Here is a 14,889-nt window from a genome sequence, read left to right as displayed (position 1 = left end):
CGCTCTCCTTTGGTGAGGAGGGGGGGTGGGATTTGACAGGCACGCAGAGAAACGGGCTGCTGGTGGCGAAGATGGCGGATGGAGACAGCGGTAGTGAGCGCGGCGGTAGCAGCGGAGGGGGAGGTGGCGGCGGGTTTCAGCACTACCAGCGGGAGCCGGAGACCCAGGAGCTGGCCTCGAAGCGTCTGGACATTCAGAACAAACGCTTCTACCTCGACGTGAAGCAGAACGCCAAAGGCCGCTTCATCAAAATCGCCGAGGTCGGCGCTGGCGGCTCCAAGAGTCGGCTGACCCTCTCCATGTCGGTCGCGGCGGAGTTCCGCGACTACCTGGGGGATTTCATCGAGCACTACGCCCAGCTCGGGCCTAGCACTCCGGAGCAGATCGCTCAGTCGTCCGGCGGGGACGACAGCGGGCCTCGACGGGCCCTGAAGAGCGAGTTCCTGGTGCGCGAGAACCGAAAATACTACCTGGACCTGAAGGAGAACCAGCGGGGTCGGTTTCTGCGGATCCGGCAGACCGTCAACAGAGGGCCCGGCTTCGGCGTCGGCGTGAGCGGCATCCCCGGGGCCGGGCTCCAGGCAGGGCAGACCATCGCTCTGCCGGCGCAGGGCTTAATAGAGTTCCGTGACGCTCTGGCCAAGTTGATAGACGACTACGGCGGGGACGAGGAGGAGCTGGCCGGCGGCGGAGGAGCCGGAGGCTACAGCGAGCTTCCGGAGGGCACCTCCATCATGGTGGACTCCAAGCGTTTCTTCTTCGACGTAGGCTCCAACAAGTACGGAGTGTTCCTGCGGGTGAGCGAGGTGAAGCCCAGCTACAGAAACTCTATCACCATCCCCTTCAAAGCCTGGAGCAAATTCGGCGGCGCGTTCAGCCGCTACGCCGAGGAGATGAAGGAGATCCAGGAGCGGCACCGGGACAAGATGTACGAGAGGAGAACCGGAGAGGAGTCCGAGGGCGACGACGTGGATGATGATTGATGGAGAAGGTGTTGTGAGGAATGCAGAAATAAAATTTTAAAATATATATATACATAGCCGAGAAAAAGAGAGAGAGGAACGATCATTCTGTGCACGAATCGAACTTTAAAATTGCTAAAACAAAGGAGAAAACTTAAAAAGTATATATAATAAGAGAATCATGTTATAAAGTTTAGGTGGATGTTTAGCTAAAAGAGTGCGGACTGCAATAGTCAGCTCCTGTATGAGATTCCCCCATTGATGAAAATATATATATATATATATCCTATAGATATTGATTGTCCATTTGATAGCCTCACACACGCAGCCTAGAAAATTAATTTTTGTCAATGCTCAAGTCGCCAGTGTCACTTCCTGATTGCTATCCAATGGTAAAAACTCCCATGGTGCTGACCTGTAGTCTGCACATGATGTTGTTAAGGAAGTGTAAACGTGAAGATGACAGAGAGATGCCTGCATCGCTCACAATGGCTGTGAGTGTGAGCGACAGGTAGACCAACAAACACCCAAAGCCACGGTCTCGGCTACAGGGGACAACTCGCTCGGTGACGTTCCACGCAGCGATATGTTACAAGCACACCACTCATTTGGACTGTCTGGACAAATCCAAATGACACCCCGCTCCCGTGCACCTGACTGGTGCCAACACGATGGCGTACATGTGACAAGGCCTGCTCAAACATGACTGGGACGCTGAGTCCCATGTGCATATTATTATTTTATTATTCTTATTTTTTGAGTGCATCAGAAAATGCCTGTTACATTCTTACGGGGTTCTGGCTGCAGATCTGATAAGCAATTTGCTGCAGTTGAGATGTCTGTGGCAACTGATGTCTCATGTGATGCAGTTCCACGTTTGACCTCCCTGTGACCTTTTGCCACAGGAGAAGCAGGGCGCTCAGGCCTCAAAGCACTATTTAGATTTTCTGAGTTCAAACTTCAAGTATTGGCAAGCTTGAGTGAGGCAAGGGAACTGACCTTGCCAACCTATTTGTCCTGCGTCATGTGGATCCTTTAATCTTGAACTCAGACTATTAATGACTGAAGCAATATTCAGTCTGATTGTAAAGGAAATTGGGTGCTTTTTGAAAAAAAAACAAAACAGTGGGGTGCTGTACCTAAAGAATAATTATATATGTACTGGAAGAGATTTACTTACTAAAAAGCTCAAATATAGATAGAATTATTTTTCAAAAGAGATATATTGAAAAATAAGACATTTATTAGATAATGATGCCTAAAGTGGCTTATTTAAAAAACAAAAAAAAACAAAAAAACACTAAACTTGGATGCAGCTGTCCAGGGTGATATTTCATACCTTTTTTCCATAACATTTCTTTTATTCCTCAGAGGAAATTAAGACGATTACAGCAAATTTATAACACATTATCTTATAGCAATTTTTTAGACAACCTTGTTGAAGTAGTTTATCAGCAAACACTCAGCACTCCAGTTCACTTTAGAGCATCAAGCTGTGCCCTTATTTCAGTCCACAGTTCAGCTTTTTTTTTTTGTTCTTTTTTTTTTTATGAAAAATGTTAATTGGCTTTCCATCAGTTGCCATATGACGCTATCATCAATATGTTCTCCTTTTAAATATTATTTTCGCATGTCTGTTCTTACACAGAATTGTCTGGTGGAGTGTTTTTTTTTCTTCATACTATGATTGCTGTATGATGGTATTTATCCGTTTTGAGAGCGGTTTCACATTTTATTCCTCATTTGCAATGGAAAAACAGTTTACTTTTCAACCTACTAATTAAAAAAAATTCCCTCTCTTTGGGAATGTCGCTTCATCATCCCATTTTGGTGTGTACAGCTCTGATTGATTGAATTTTTCTTTATACATAAAAACACAGCAGAGAAATGCCATATTAAAAACATGGGAGCAATAGTTTAATCTTTTTCTTTGAGATATATATATATACATACACATCTATAATTAAATATGAGGCTGAACTACATCTTTTTTTCTGTACTGTGCTACGTGAAATGGCAGCTGTTTCAGTCGTGTGTTCTGCTGTAATCTACCAAGTTCCTTTCAAAAAGAAATTAAAAAAAAAAAAGGTTTCTGCTCAGGAGAAGCGTGGTCTTTATCACTTCTGGGTATACAGTGCGTCCGGAAAGTATTCACAGCACTTTTCACAGCAAGTTTATTACAAACATAAAAACTAAAATCACACGTACATAAGTATTCCCACTCTTTGCTCAGTACTTTGTTGATGCACCTTTGGCAGCAATTACAGCTGCAAGACTTCTTGAATATGATGCCACAAGCTTGGCGCACCAGTGGGATTCTGGTCGGGTCTGGCTGGGCCATGCAGGGACATTCACAGAGTTGTCCTGAAGCCACTGCTTTGATATCTTGGCTGTGTGCATAGGGTCATTGTCCTGCTGAAAGATGAACAGGCACCCCAGTTTGAGGTCAAGAGCACGCTGGAGCAGGTTGGATGTCTCTACATTGCTGTATTCATCTTTCCCTCAATCCTGACTAGTCTACCAGTTCCTGCTGCTGAAAAAGATCCCCAGAGCATGATGCTGCCACCACCATGCTTAATTGTAGGGATGGTGCCTGATTTCCTCCAAACATGACACCTGGCATTCTCGCCAAAGAGTTTAATCTTTGTCTCATCAGACCAGAGAATTCCTTCAGGTGCCTTTTGGCAAACTCCAGGTGGGCTGCCATGTGCCTTTTACAAAGGAGTGGTTTCCGTCTGGCCACTCTACCATACAGGCCTGATTATTGGATTGCTGCAGAGACACAGTGCCCTCCAAAAGTATTGGAACACTTGGCAATTTGTTTATCCCATTTCAAATACAAAAATAAAAATTTCTAAAATTATCTTCCTTAAATTGAAAGCAAATCTGTACAACTTGATACAGATTAATTAAAATCTAAAAGTCAGATGATGGGTTGCATAAGTAATGATGAAATTGAATAGAGGAGGATTTTTCTTAAAAAAAAAAAAACCAGAAAGTTTGGCTACAATTTGCCAGAAGGCACATCGAGATGTAATAGATTTGATGTTTTGGTGAAACACATCCTCTAAACCACTTTATCATGAAGTGTAAATGGTAATACAAATTGCAAACATGCACTTTGCACATTTCTCCAGTCACAGCCACAGAAGCCCATAACTACTTCTGGGTATCTTGATGGCTTTCCTCAATCTGCTCCTTGCACAGTCACTCAGTTTTTGAGAATCATCTACTCCACACAGATTTACCATAGAATGCCATACTGTTTGTATTTCTTCATAACTGGTGTAAATAAAGTCCAAGACATATTCAGTGGCTTGGAAATGTTCATATATCTATCCCCTGACTTGTCTGAAGAAAACTGACAATAAAACTCATTTACAGGTACAAATGCAAAGCATTCCATTGTGAAGGGGTGGTAACAAAGTGATTAGCTTGGCTTCAGTGTGGGAGGTTCCCGGTTCAACCTCCAACCCTGCCACATTTCTCCATGTAATAGAGTTGCATCAGGAAGGGAATCTCGGTGTAAGACTTAAGCCAAATCAACATGCAGATCCGCCTTGGATCTGCTGTGGCGACCCCAAGTGGAAAAAAGGGAGCAGCCGAACAGACTTGCTCTACCAAAGCGTTCCATTACTTATGCAACCCATCATCTTGCCTTTTATATAGAGATTTGCTTTCGGTTTAGACTTTTTATTTTTTGTAATTTGTATTTTGAAATGGCTAAACAAATTAAAATGTGTGAAATACCAAGTGTTCCAATACTTTTGGAGGGCACTGTAGTTGTCCTGGAAGGTCCCTCTCCACAGAGGAATGCTGGAGCTCTGACAGAGTGACCATTGGGTTTTTGGTCACCTCCCTGACTAAGACCCTTCTGCCCCGATAGCTTAGTTTAGATGGGTCTGCCAGCCTCTAGGAAGAGCACTGGTGATCCAAACATCTTCGTTTATGGATGATGGAGGCCCCTGTGCTCTTTGGGATCTTCAAAGTAACACAAATGTTTCTGTACCCTTCCCCGGATCTGTGCCTCGAGACAGTCCTGTCTCAGAGGACTAAAGACAATTCCTTTGACTTCATGCTTGGTTTGTGCACTGACATGCACTGTCAAATGTGGGACCTTATATGTAGACAGGTGTGTGCCTTTCCAAATCATGTCCAGTCAACTGAATTTACCCCAGGTGGACTCCAGTTAAGCTGTAAAAGCATCTGAAGGATGATCACTCGAAAGAGGTTGCACCTGAGCTTGATGCAAAGGCTGTGAATACCTATGTACATGTGATTTCTTTGTTTTATATTTTTAAAGATTTGCAAAAAAAAAAAAAAAAACAACAAAAACTTTTTCACATTGTCATTATGGAGTATTGTGTGTAGAATTTTGATGAAAAAAAAAACGAGATTCATTTTGGAATAAGGCTGTCTCATAAAAAAATGTGGAAAAAAGTGAAGTGCTGTGAATACTTTCCGTATGCACTGAAGATACCTCTGTGTTTTAAAAAAAAGTGATACAGGAGTGATTAGTGATAGTAACAGGTTGTTCAGAATAATTACACTGTCATTTTTTCCCCTTTAAGTCATGGTGCACCATCATCTGACATATGTCAAACATTACATATTATGCAGATTAATATATTTTATGACATTTCTAGCTATAATTAAACGTAATATTATTGAAGATATCTAAAATAGGGTCATTTTGTATATTTTAAGAATGATGTAGTAATTTTTGTTTAGTTTCCAACTGCAACAGTCAGAAAGATTTCTTCATAAATCCTTCTTAAAACTGCACTAAATTACCCCATTTAAGACATCTTCTACAATATTAGTTTTAACTGGACAGATATATCATAAAATGCTTTAATCCGCATAATATGTAATGTTTCAGTTTCCAGGATTTTTCAGAGATATCTCTGAAACATCACGATCCGGATCTCGATGCTAACGCGTTAGCATGTCTATGGCATTTTCAATGTTAAAAGTTAGCATTAAGCAGTTGCAGCTGTCATCACGTTTGGGTGCATTTGTTTTCAAATTGTAATATTTCTTACATTTATTTTTGTTTATATATTAATAATATAATGATTATTATATACAATTTTAGAGAAAGAGACAAAAAGAAATAGATCACTGTGCCAAGGAGGGAATCTCTTTAGGGTCACTGACACTATGGCCTTGTTTAGAGAAGTGTTTCATAAATGTTAAAAAAAATTCATATATTTGCAGTTTAGTTGAATAATAAATTGAATTTTGTCTCTTATTTGGTTTTTGTCTATAAGCACATGCAATATCAGTATCAGTGCTCAGATGACAGTAGCTTCTGGGAAAGGTGCAAGTTGCAATAAACTGTGATGCCAAGCGCTAAGGATACATGCTATCCAGTCACAGCAGATTAAACTTTTTTTTACTACTGAGCAAACATCGTTAGACTTTTTTAGGTTCAATGATTCCACGGCGTGTAGATGTTATGGCGTCAGTGACCCATGGCTTTGGCGGAGGTTTTGTACTCTGAGTGCTTCTAGTTTTGTATATTTTAAGAATGATGTAATTTTTTAGTTTCCAACCGCAACAGTCAGAAAGATTTCTTTGTAAATCCTTCTTAAAACTGCACAAAATTACCCCATTTTAGACATCTTCTACAATATTAGTTTTAATTGGACAGATATATCATAAAATGCTTTCATCTGCATAATATGTAATGTTTCAGTTTCCAGGATGTTTCAGAGATGTCTCTGAATGTTTCTGGGTTTTAGGATCCACCTTTGTTTTGGCTCCGTCTTGACAACTGGCAAGTTTTCCTGTAAATTAACAAATTACTGTAAAACATTTAGAGTAGTGGTTTTGTTTCTAAAATATTTTTTTAGAATGTTAATATTACAGAAAACATGCAATGAAATTGCATGTGTATAATTCACACAGTGTCAAGCTAATAAGTTATGATCTTCAAAAGAAAGAATTTAGGAATTTGTAATGGTTGGACCTTTTAAAAGCCTTGAATTTGATTTTTTTTAAAACCTTATTATTGTGAAGCAGAAGGAATAAAGTGGACTGAGACCCCCCAGGCATTTTATTTGAACCAAAAATGACTTGTCTACAAATTAATTCCTCTTTGCTGGTTAATTTAATTTTGCAAAACTTGTTTTATTTTGATTTAACACTGTTTATTCTTGACCCTACCTGGTATGTAGGGGTCTGTTGCTTGAGGTAGCCGCTAGTGAAATTTTTTTTTAATGTCGACCATTTAAAATGAAAAATGTTTCTCTGAGTTTCTAGCTGATTTTTAAAAGCAGATATTGACATAATACATATGCATGGTCTAAAGATCTATTAATATCAGTGAATAAGATAATAGATGAATGCCCTCATCCAGATTCAGGTATTTATAAAAATCACACTGTTTAATGAATGGTGGATCAAACATTATAAACCTCTGTATCCCAGATTAGGAGAAATTACTGCAAACACAGACCAGAAACCAGTTATACCAACAGTAAAGCTACAAATACAGAATTATTATTTTAAGAAGTGTTTTATGCAAATAAGTACACAGATGCATTATCTAAGCACGGTTACAATAAACTGACATGGTAATAAGATACACAGAGTCAATAGTCTAAATAAAACTAAAATAAATTTGAGAACTGCAATTTCACTTCCAACCTACTGACCATTAAAATAATGGGCCAGAAGTTAAATATTTGCATGTGCACTAAAAGCACTAAAAGAGAAGGGCCTTGGTGGAGCAGACCCTAATGTTTCATGTTTGATGGTGGGAGTAACATGGAATAGACCAGAGGAAACTACACACAGAAAGGAACTGTGTGTGGGTGGAATTGAAACCTTAGACCTTTTATGAGGGACGAATGCTAGCCACTGAGCCACCATGCTGCTTAGTGCTTTCTGTGCATGTTATGAATGCATCACTTATCTTGGTGTCAGATTAATTGTAAGACATACTTTCTGTAAATTCTAATGGAACGCTTCAGCAGAAACTCGCATGCTGTCATGGTAACAGCCCCCCCCCCAAGGAAAAAGATGAAATTCACCCACTACTCAGATTCCGCTACCCCCAGAGTCTAGAGACCAGGGGCCTTATTTTTCAAAGTCAGAGGTTCTATTAAACAGGTACACACCGGTCATTCGCACATCAGTAACCTGTTGATAAGTTCCACATGTTATAAACGACCATGTGCGTGCATGCTCATGGTCATTTGCATTCTGAACTGCACGCAATTAACCATATATGGTCACAAACCATCTGTTGAAAAACCACATGGAAAATTGTGTTCCTCACTGGAACAGGGACCAAGAGGAAAGAAAATAAACTTTTACTAAATGGAGATGGAGATGCTTGTGTGTGGTCACAGCAGTGGGATGATCTAAAAAATGTGTGTCAAAAAGGAGTATATTTGTTGTTTTGCAGTTGTGAATCTCACGCCATCCCGCGGTCCGTGAGTCACGCGAGAGGTCAGTTTCAGCAGAGTTCCGGTTCAGAGCACAATGTAAACAAACCATGTGAATTATGGACAAGACAACACCGGGGCACAGCAGAAGTTCATCACAGGTGCTACACCTGCTCTAGATAACCCTCTCAACTTGGGAGAACGTGTCATAATCGCCCATGAACTCACTGGATCAACACCATCCACATCCTCGCTAGCCATTGTTTACATGGCTTTGTAACGCCGTAACTCTGCCGGTGCCGTGGTGCATTCTGGGAAGCACAGGGGATCACCAGAGGGATTATGTGAAATGTTAAAGTACTGAATAAGTAGTTTTGAGCCCAACCAGTCATCCTGATCACTCACTCATGGTGTCACCTGTTTCTTATGCAAGTTAGACATGATAATTATATATGGATATAGGTTTAACAAGCTCACCTCAAGAACATGCATAAAACTTTACAATTAACTGAAAAAAAAGACATTTATATTTACAGCTGTCCCAGAATTCTTTGCCCTTCTGGGACTTAGATGTGTTACAGAGTTTATTTTAAATGACAGACTAATCATGACATAATATTTAGAAGAAACCTAATGTAACATTAACGTGACGATTTATTTTATTCAATTCAGAAACGGTGCTCAGTCCCGTGGTCACTCTGGAGGAGCAGGTGGCCGTCAGTGCATCAGGAACCAAGCAGATCAGCACGCTCTCTGAAGGCACGCTTCCTGCAGAGCGAATGGTTTGCCAAACACAAGAGCAGCCATGCTGCATTTTCAAACACCTGTCTAGTGTTTTTTGTAGGTTTTGACACTAATGAGGCCACACGTCTGTTTCTAGCTTGACATAATTACTAATTGTGTAATTATTAGAAGAAATAAAGAACATAAGTATGAGGCTGCAAACTGTTTTCTACTTGCAGTTTTTCTATTCCACCACTAGATGCTGTGCATATACACAATAAGAGCACTGTTTGCATTTTAGACAGTTTTTTGACCTAATCGGTACCACAGAAGATGGCAAACAACACTTACAGTCCAGTCTCAGTGTACCATGGCTGACAGCAATATATACTGTATGGTAGCCATTCCAGGGTGGAAACTGTAGCCAGGCAGAGGTCAATCACGTGGGTCAAAACTTAAAAATGCTCCAATCATATTGAATATATATATATATATTGTATATACCACATTATTTATGCCAATTCTGGTAAAAAAAAAAAGTGATGCAACTTATTGTTTGAGTCAGTGGGGTTTTAAAAAGTCTGCACCATCTGTTATTAGTTATCAAGTTACAGTGTGTCATAGAATCCAATGGACATCAATATTTTTACCTTTTGAGATCAAACATTCAAATCAAATCAATTTTATTTATACAGCGCCAAATCACAACAAACAGTTGCCCCAAGGCGCTTTATATTGTAAGGCAAAAGCCATACAATAATTACAGAAAAACCCCAATGGTCAAAACAACCCCCTGTGAGCAAGCACTTGGCGACAGTGGGAAGAAAAAACTCAACAGGAAGAAACCTCCAGCAGAACCAGGCTCAGGGAGGGGCAGTCTTCTGCTGGGACTGGTTGGGGCTGAGGGAGAGAATCAGGAAAAAGACATGCTGTGGAGGGGAGCAGAGATCAATCACTAATGATTAAATGCAGAGTGGTGCATACAGAGCAAAAAGAGAAAGAAACACTCAGTGCATCATGGGAACCCCCCAGCAGTCTAAGTCTATAGCATCATAACTAAGGGATGGTTCAGGGTCACATGATCCAGCTCTAACTATAAGCTTTAGCAAAAAGGAAAGTTTTAAGCCTAATCTTAAAAGTAGAGAGGGTGTCAGCAAGGTCAAAACCATTCCATTTATTAATCACATTAGCCATTCCAATAATTTGCATCACATTTTATTAAAATTAGGGCAACTTTAGCTTTTGACCCATGTACAAACTGAAATCAACCCTTTGTTACCATCTTTGCTGTTTTTACCCCATAACTTCATAACTTTCAGTTACGGATAGGCCAAACTATACATTTTTGGAATCTTTATGATCAGACAATTTTTCATTGACTCCTACCTGGCCATAGCTGCCACTCTGCGCTGGCCACCTTGCATTCTTGTGTTGGCCATGGTATGCTGAGGGAGAAATGTGTTATTTTGCCATCTTATGTAGTACCGAAAATCTGCTTCACCCACAGACTAACTTTTCTTATTTCTGTTTGCATTACAAATAAATAACAGAGTTTTCCAATAACATTAATTAGCCTGTTAGCTTCTGCTTCTCATGCAGTGTTTGCATGAGAAGCATAAATAATGCACCAATTAAATTCACTTTGCCTCATGCGGCATGAAGCAATAGTGTCACAGTACAAAAATAAATGGGACTTATAGACCTGTGTGATTTGTACACCACTGGGTTTTTTTTTCTGTTCATGATGTATTTTAGGACAGATTATATACAGTAGTGTTCAGAATAATAGTAGTGCTATGTGACTAAAAAGATTAATCCAGGTTTTGAGTATATTTCTTATTGTTACATGGGAAACAAGGTACCAGTAGATTCAGTAGATTCTCACAAATCCAACAAGACCAAGCATTCATGATATGCACACTCTTAAGGCTATGAAATTGGGCTATTAGTAAAAAAAAAAGAAGTAGAAAAGGGGGTGTTCACAATAATAGTAGTGTGGCATTCAGTCAATGAGTTTGCCAATTTTGTGGAACAAACAGGTGTGAATCAGGTGTCCCCTATTTAAGGATGAAGCCAGCACCTGTTGAACATGCTTTTCTCTTTGAAAGCCTGAGGAAAATGGGATGTTCAAGACATTGTTCAGAAGAACAGCGTAGTTTGATTAAAAAGTTGATTGGAGAGGGGAAAACTTATACGCAGGTGCAATAAATTATAGGCTGTTCATCTACAATGATCTCCAATGCTTTAAAATGGAAAAAAAAAAACAAAAAAAAAAAACAGAGACGCGTGGAAGAAAACAGAAAACAACCATCAAAATGGATAGAACAATAACCAGAATGGCAAAGGCTCACCCAATGATCAGCTCCAGGATGATCAAAGACAGTCTGGAGTTACCTGTAAGTGCTGTGACAGTTAGAAGACGCCTGTGTGAAGCTAATTTATTTGCAAGAATCCCCCGCAAAGTCCCTCTGTTAAATAAAAGACGTGCAGAAGAGGTTACAATTTGCCAAAGAACACATTAACTGCAGGCCCGGCGCCAGAAAAAAAATATTAAGGGGGCGATGAGTTTATCAAAGGGGGAGGGGTCGGGGTCGCCCCCCCCCCCAAAAAAAGTGCGCACCGGAGGAGACGTGCCTCTGAGCGTGCGTAATGAATTGGGTGCGCTCCTGGAAAGCTCGTGTATTTAGGCTACACCGTTGTAAGAGACTAAGAGTGAAGAGTGATGACAGTATTTTTTTTATTATTTGAACGTATAGACCCTCGGTCAAGTGATCTCCTGCATACCACACAGAGCCGGTGTTCTGTCGAGATGAGGTGCGCCAACTTTCGACACTCTGAGCTGTACCTTCGTGTTGTGCAATAGGAACGACGCTCGGACCAAAACACGGAAGACTCGTGGCAAAAACCACTGATCTGTACAAAATGGATTGGACCAATCCGATTGGTGCAGAAACCACTGATCTGTACAAAACATTAACGTGTCACAGGACTGCTCATTTAGAGAGCAGTTTTCTGAAAAAAAATCATTGGAAATGTTTTTTTGATGTTGTTTGTTACCTCAAAATTTCTGATTACTGTTAAAAAAAGTTTAGAACACTTGTAATTAAAATAGCTAAATAAATCAATAAATGGTTCTTTAGAAACCTTTTATGAGGTGGGCTTCATAGATAATTGGCAAAGCTTCTGGGGAAAACCTGGTCTTGTTAGGAGAGACGGCATCCATCCCACTTTGGATGGAGCAGCTCTCATTTCTAGAAATCTGGCCAATTTTCTTAAATCCTCCAAACCGTGACTATCCAGGGTTGGGACCAGGAAGCAGAGTTGTAGTCTTACACACCTCTCTGCAGCTTCTCTCCCCCTGCCATCCCCTCATTACCCCATCCCCGTAGAGACGGTGTCTGCTCCCAGACCACCAATAACCAGCAAAAATCTATTTAAGCATAAAAATTCAAAAAGAAAAAATAATATAGCACCTTCAACTGCACCACAGACTAAAACAGTTAAATGTGGTCTATTAAACATTAGGTCTCTCTCTTCTAAGTCCCTGTTAGTAAATGATATAATAATTGATCAACATATTGATTTATTCTGCCTTACAGAAACCTGGTTACAGCAGGATGAATATGTTAGTTTAAATGAGTCAACACCCCCGAGTCACACTAACTGTCAGAATGCTCGTAGCACGGGCCGGGGCGGAGGATTAGCAGGAATCTTCCATTCCAGCTTATTAATTAATCAAAAACCCAGACAGAGCTTTAATTCATTTGAAAGCTTGACTCTTAGTCTTGTCCATCCAAATGGAAGTCCCAAAAACCAGTTTTATTTGTTGTTATCTATCGTCCACCTGGTCGTTACTGTGAGTTTCTCTGTGAATTTTCAGACCTTTTGTCTGACTTAGTGCTTAGCTCAGATAAGATTAATTATAGTGGGCGATTTTAACATCCACACAGATGCTGAGAATGACAGCCTCAACACTGCATTTAATCTATTATTAGACTCTATTGGCTTTGCTCAAAATGTAAATGAGTCCACCCACCACTTTAATCATATCTTAGATCTTGTTCTGACTTATGGTATGGAAATAGAAGACTTAACAGTATTCCCTGAAAACTCCCTTCTGTCTGATCATTTCTTAATAACATTTACATTTACTCTGATGGACTACCCAGCAGTGGGGAATAAGTTTCATTACACTAGAAGTCTTTCAGAAAGCGCTGTAACTAGGTTTAAGGATATGATTCCTTCTTTATGTTCTCTAATGCCATATACCAACACAGTGCAGAGTAGCTACCTAAACTCTGTAAGTGAGATAGAGTATCTCGTCAATAGTTTTACATCCTCATTGAAGACAACTTTGGATGCTGTAGCTCCTCTGAAAAAGAGAGCTTTAAATCAGAAGTGCCTGACTCAGTGGTATAACTCATAAACTCGTAGCTTAAAGCAGATAACCCGTAAGTTGGAGAGGAAATGGCGTCTCACTAATTTAGAAGATCTTCACTTAGCCTGGAAAAAGAGTCTGTTGCTCTATAAAAAAGCCCTCCGTAAAGCTAGGACATCTTTCTACTCATCACTAATTGAAGAAAATAAGAACAACCCCAGGTTTCTTTTCAGCACTGTAGCCAGGCTGACAAAGAGTCAGAGCTCTATTGAGCTGAGTATTCCATTAACTTTAACTAGTAATGACTTCATGACTTTCTTTGCTAACAAAATTTTAACTATTAGAGAAAAAAATTACTCATAACCATCCCAAAGACGTATCGTTATCTTTGGCTGCTTTCAGTGATGCCGGTATTTGGTTAGACTCTTTCTCTCCGATTGTTCTGTCTGAGTTATTTTCATTAGTTACTTCATCCAAACCATCAACATGTTTATTAGACCCCATTCCTACCAGGCTGCTCAAGGAAGCCCTACCATTATTTAATGCTTCGATCTTAAATATGATCAATCTATCTTTGTTAGTTGGCTATGTACCACAGGCTTTTAAGGTGGCAGTAATTAAACCATTACTTAAAAAGCCATCACTTGACCCAGCTATCTTAGCTAATTATAGGCCAATCTCCAACCTTCCTTTTCTCTCAAAAATTCTTGAAAGGGTAGTTGTAAAACAGCTAACTGATCATCTGCAGAGGAATGGTCTATTTGAAGAGTTTCAGTCAGGTTTTAGAATTCATCATAGTACAGAAACAGCATTAGTGAAGGTTACAAATGATCTTCTTATGGCCTCGGACAGTGGACTCATCTCTGTGCTTGTTCTGTTGGACCTCAGTGCTGCTTTTGATACTGTTGACCATAAAATTTTATTACAGAGATTAGAACATGCCATAGGTATTAAAGGCACTGCGCTGCGGTGGTTTGAATCATATTTGTCTAATAGATTACAATTTGTTCATGTAAATGGGGAATCTTCTTCACAGACTAAAGTTAATTATGGAGTTCCACAAGGTTCTGTGCTAGGACCAATTTTATTCACTTTATACATGCTTCCCTTAGGCACTATTATTAGACGGTATTGCTTAAATTTTCATTGTTACGCAGATGATACCCAGCTTTATCTATCCATGAAGCCAGAGGACACACACCAATTAGCTAAACTGCAGGATTGTCTTACAGACATAAAGACATGGATGACCTCTAATTTCCTGCTTTTAAACTCAGATAAAACTGAAGTTATTGTACTTGGCCCCACAAATCTTAAAAACATGGTGTCTAACCAGATCCTTACTCTGGATGGCATTACCCTGACCTCTAGTAATACTGTGAGAAATCTTGGAGTCATTTTTGATCAGGATATGTCATTCAAAGCGCAT

The 14,889-nt window shown here is 40.0% G+C and overlaps 2 protein-coding genes across 2 annotated transcripts in view; one reads left to right on the top strand and one right to left on the bottom strand.

Moving 5' to 3' along the window:
* LOC117510920 (histone H2A.V) overlaps positions 1-14,889 on the bottom strand; it is a 36,476-nt gene that overhangs the window by 12,935 nt on the left and 8,652 nt on the right. The gene's annotated exons all lie outside the window — the stretch shown is intronic.
* LOC117510919 (transcriptional activator protein Pur-beta) lies at positions 34-2,728 on the top strand. Its single transcript, XM_034170821.1, has one exon. It carries the CDS (start codon positions 72-74, stop codon positions 981-983), a length of 912 nt encoding a protein of 303 aa, XP_034026712.1. The 5' UTR covers positions 34-71; the 3' UTR covers positions 984-2,728.

This window comes from Thalassophryne amazonica, chromosome 5 (genome assembly GCF_902500255.1).
Source record: "Thalassophryne amazonica chromosome 5, fThaAma1.1, whole genome shotgun sequence".
In the NCBI taxonomy this organism is placed as follows: domain Eukaryota; kingdom Metazoa; phylum Chordata; class Actinopteri; order Batrachoidiformes; family Batrachoididae; genus Thalassophryne; species Thalassophryne amazonica.
Note: the sequence above shows the minus strand (reverse complement) of the source record. Positions and strands in the feature narration are given on the sequence as shown.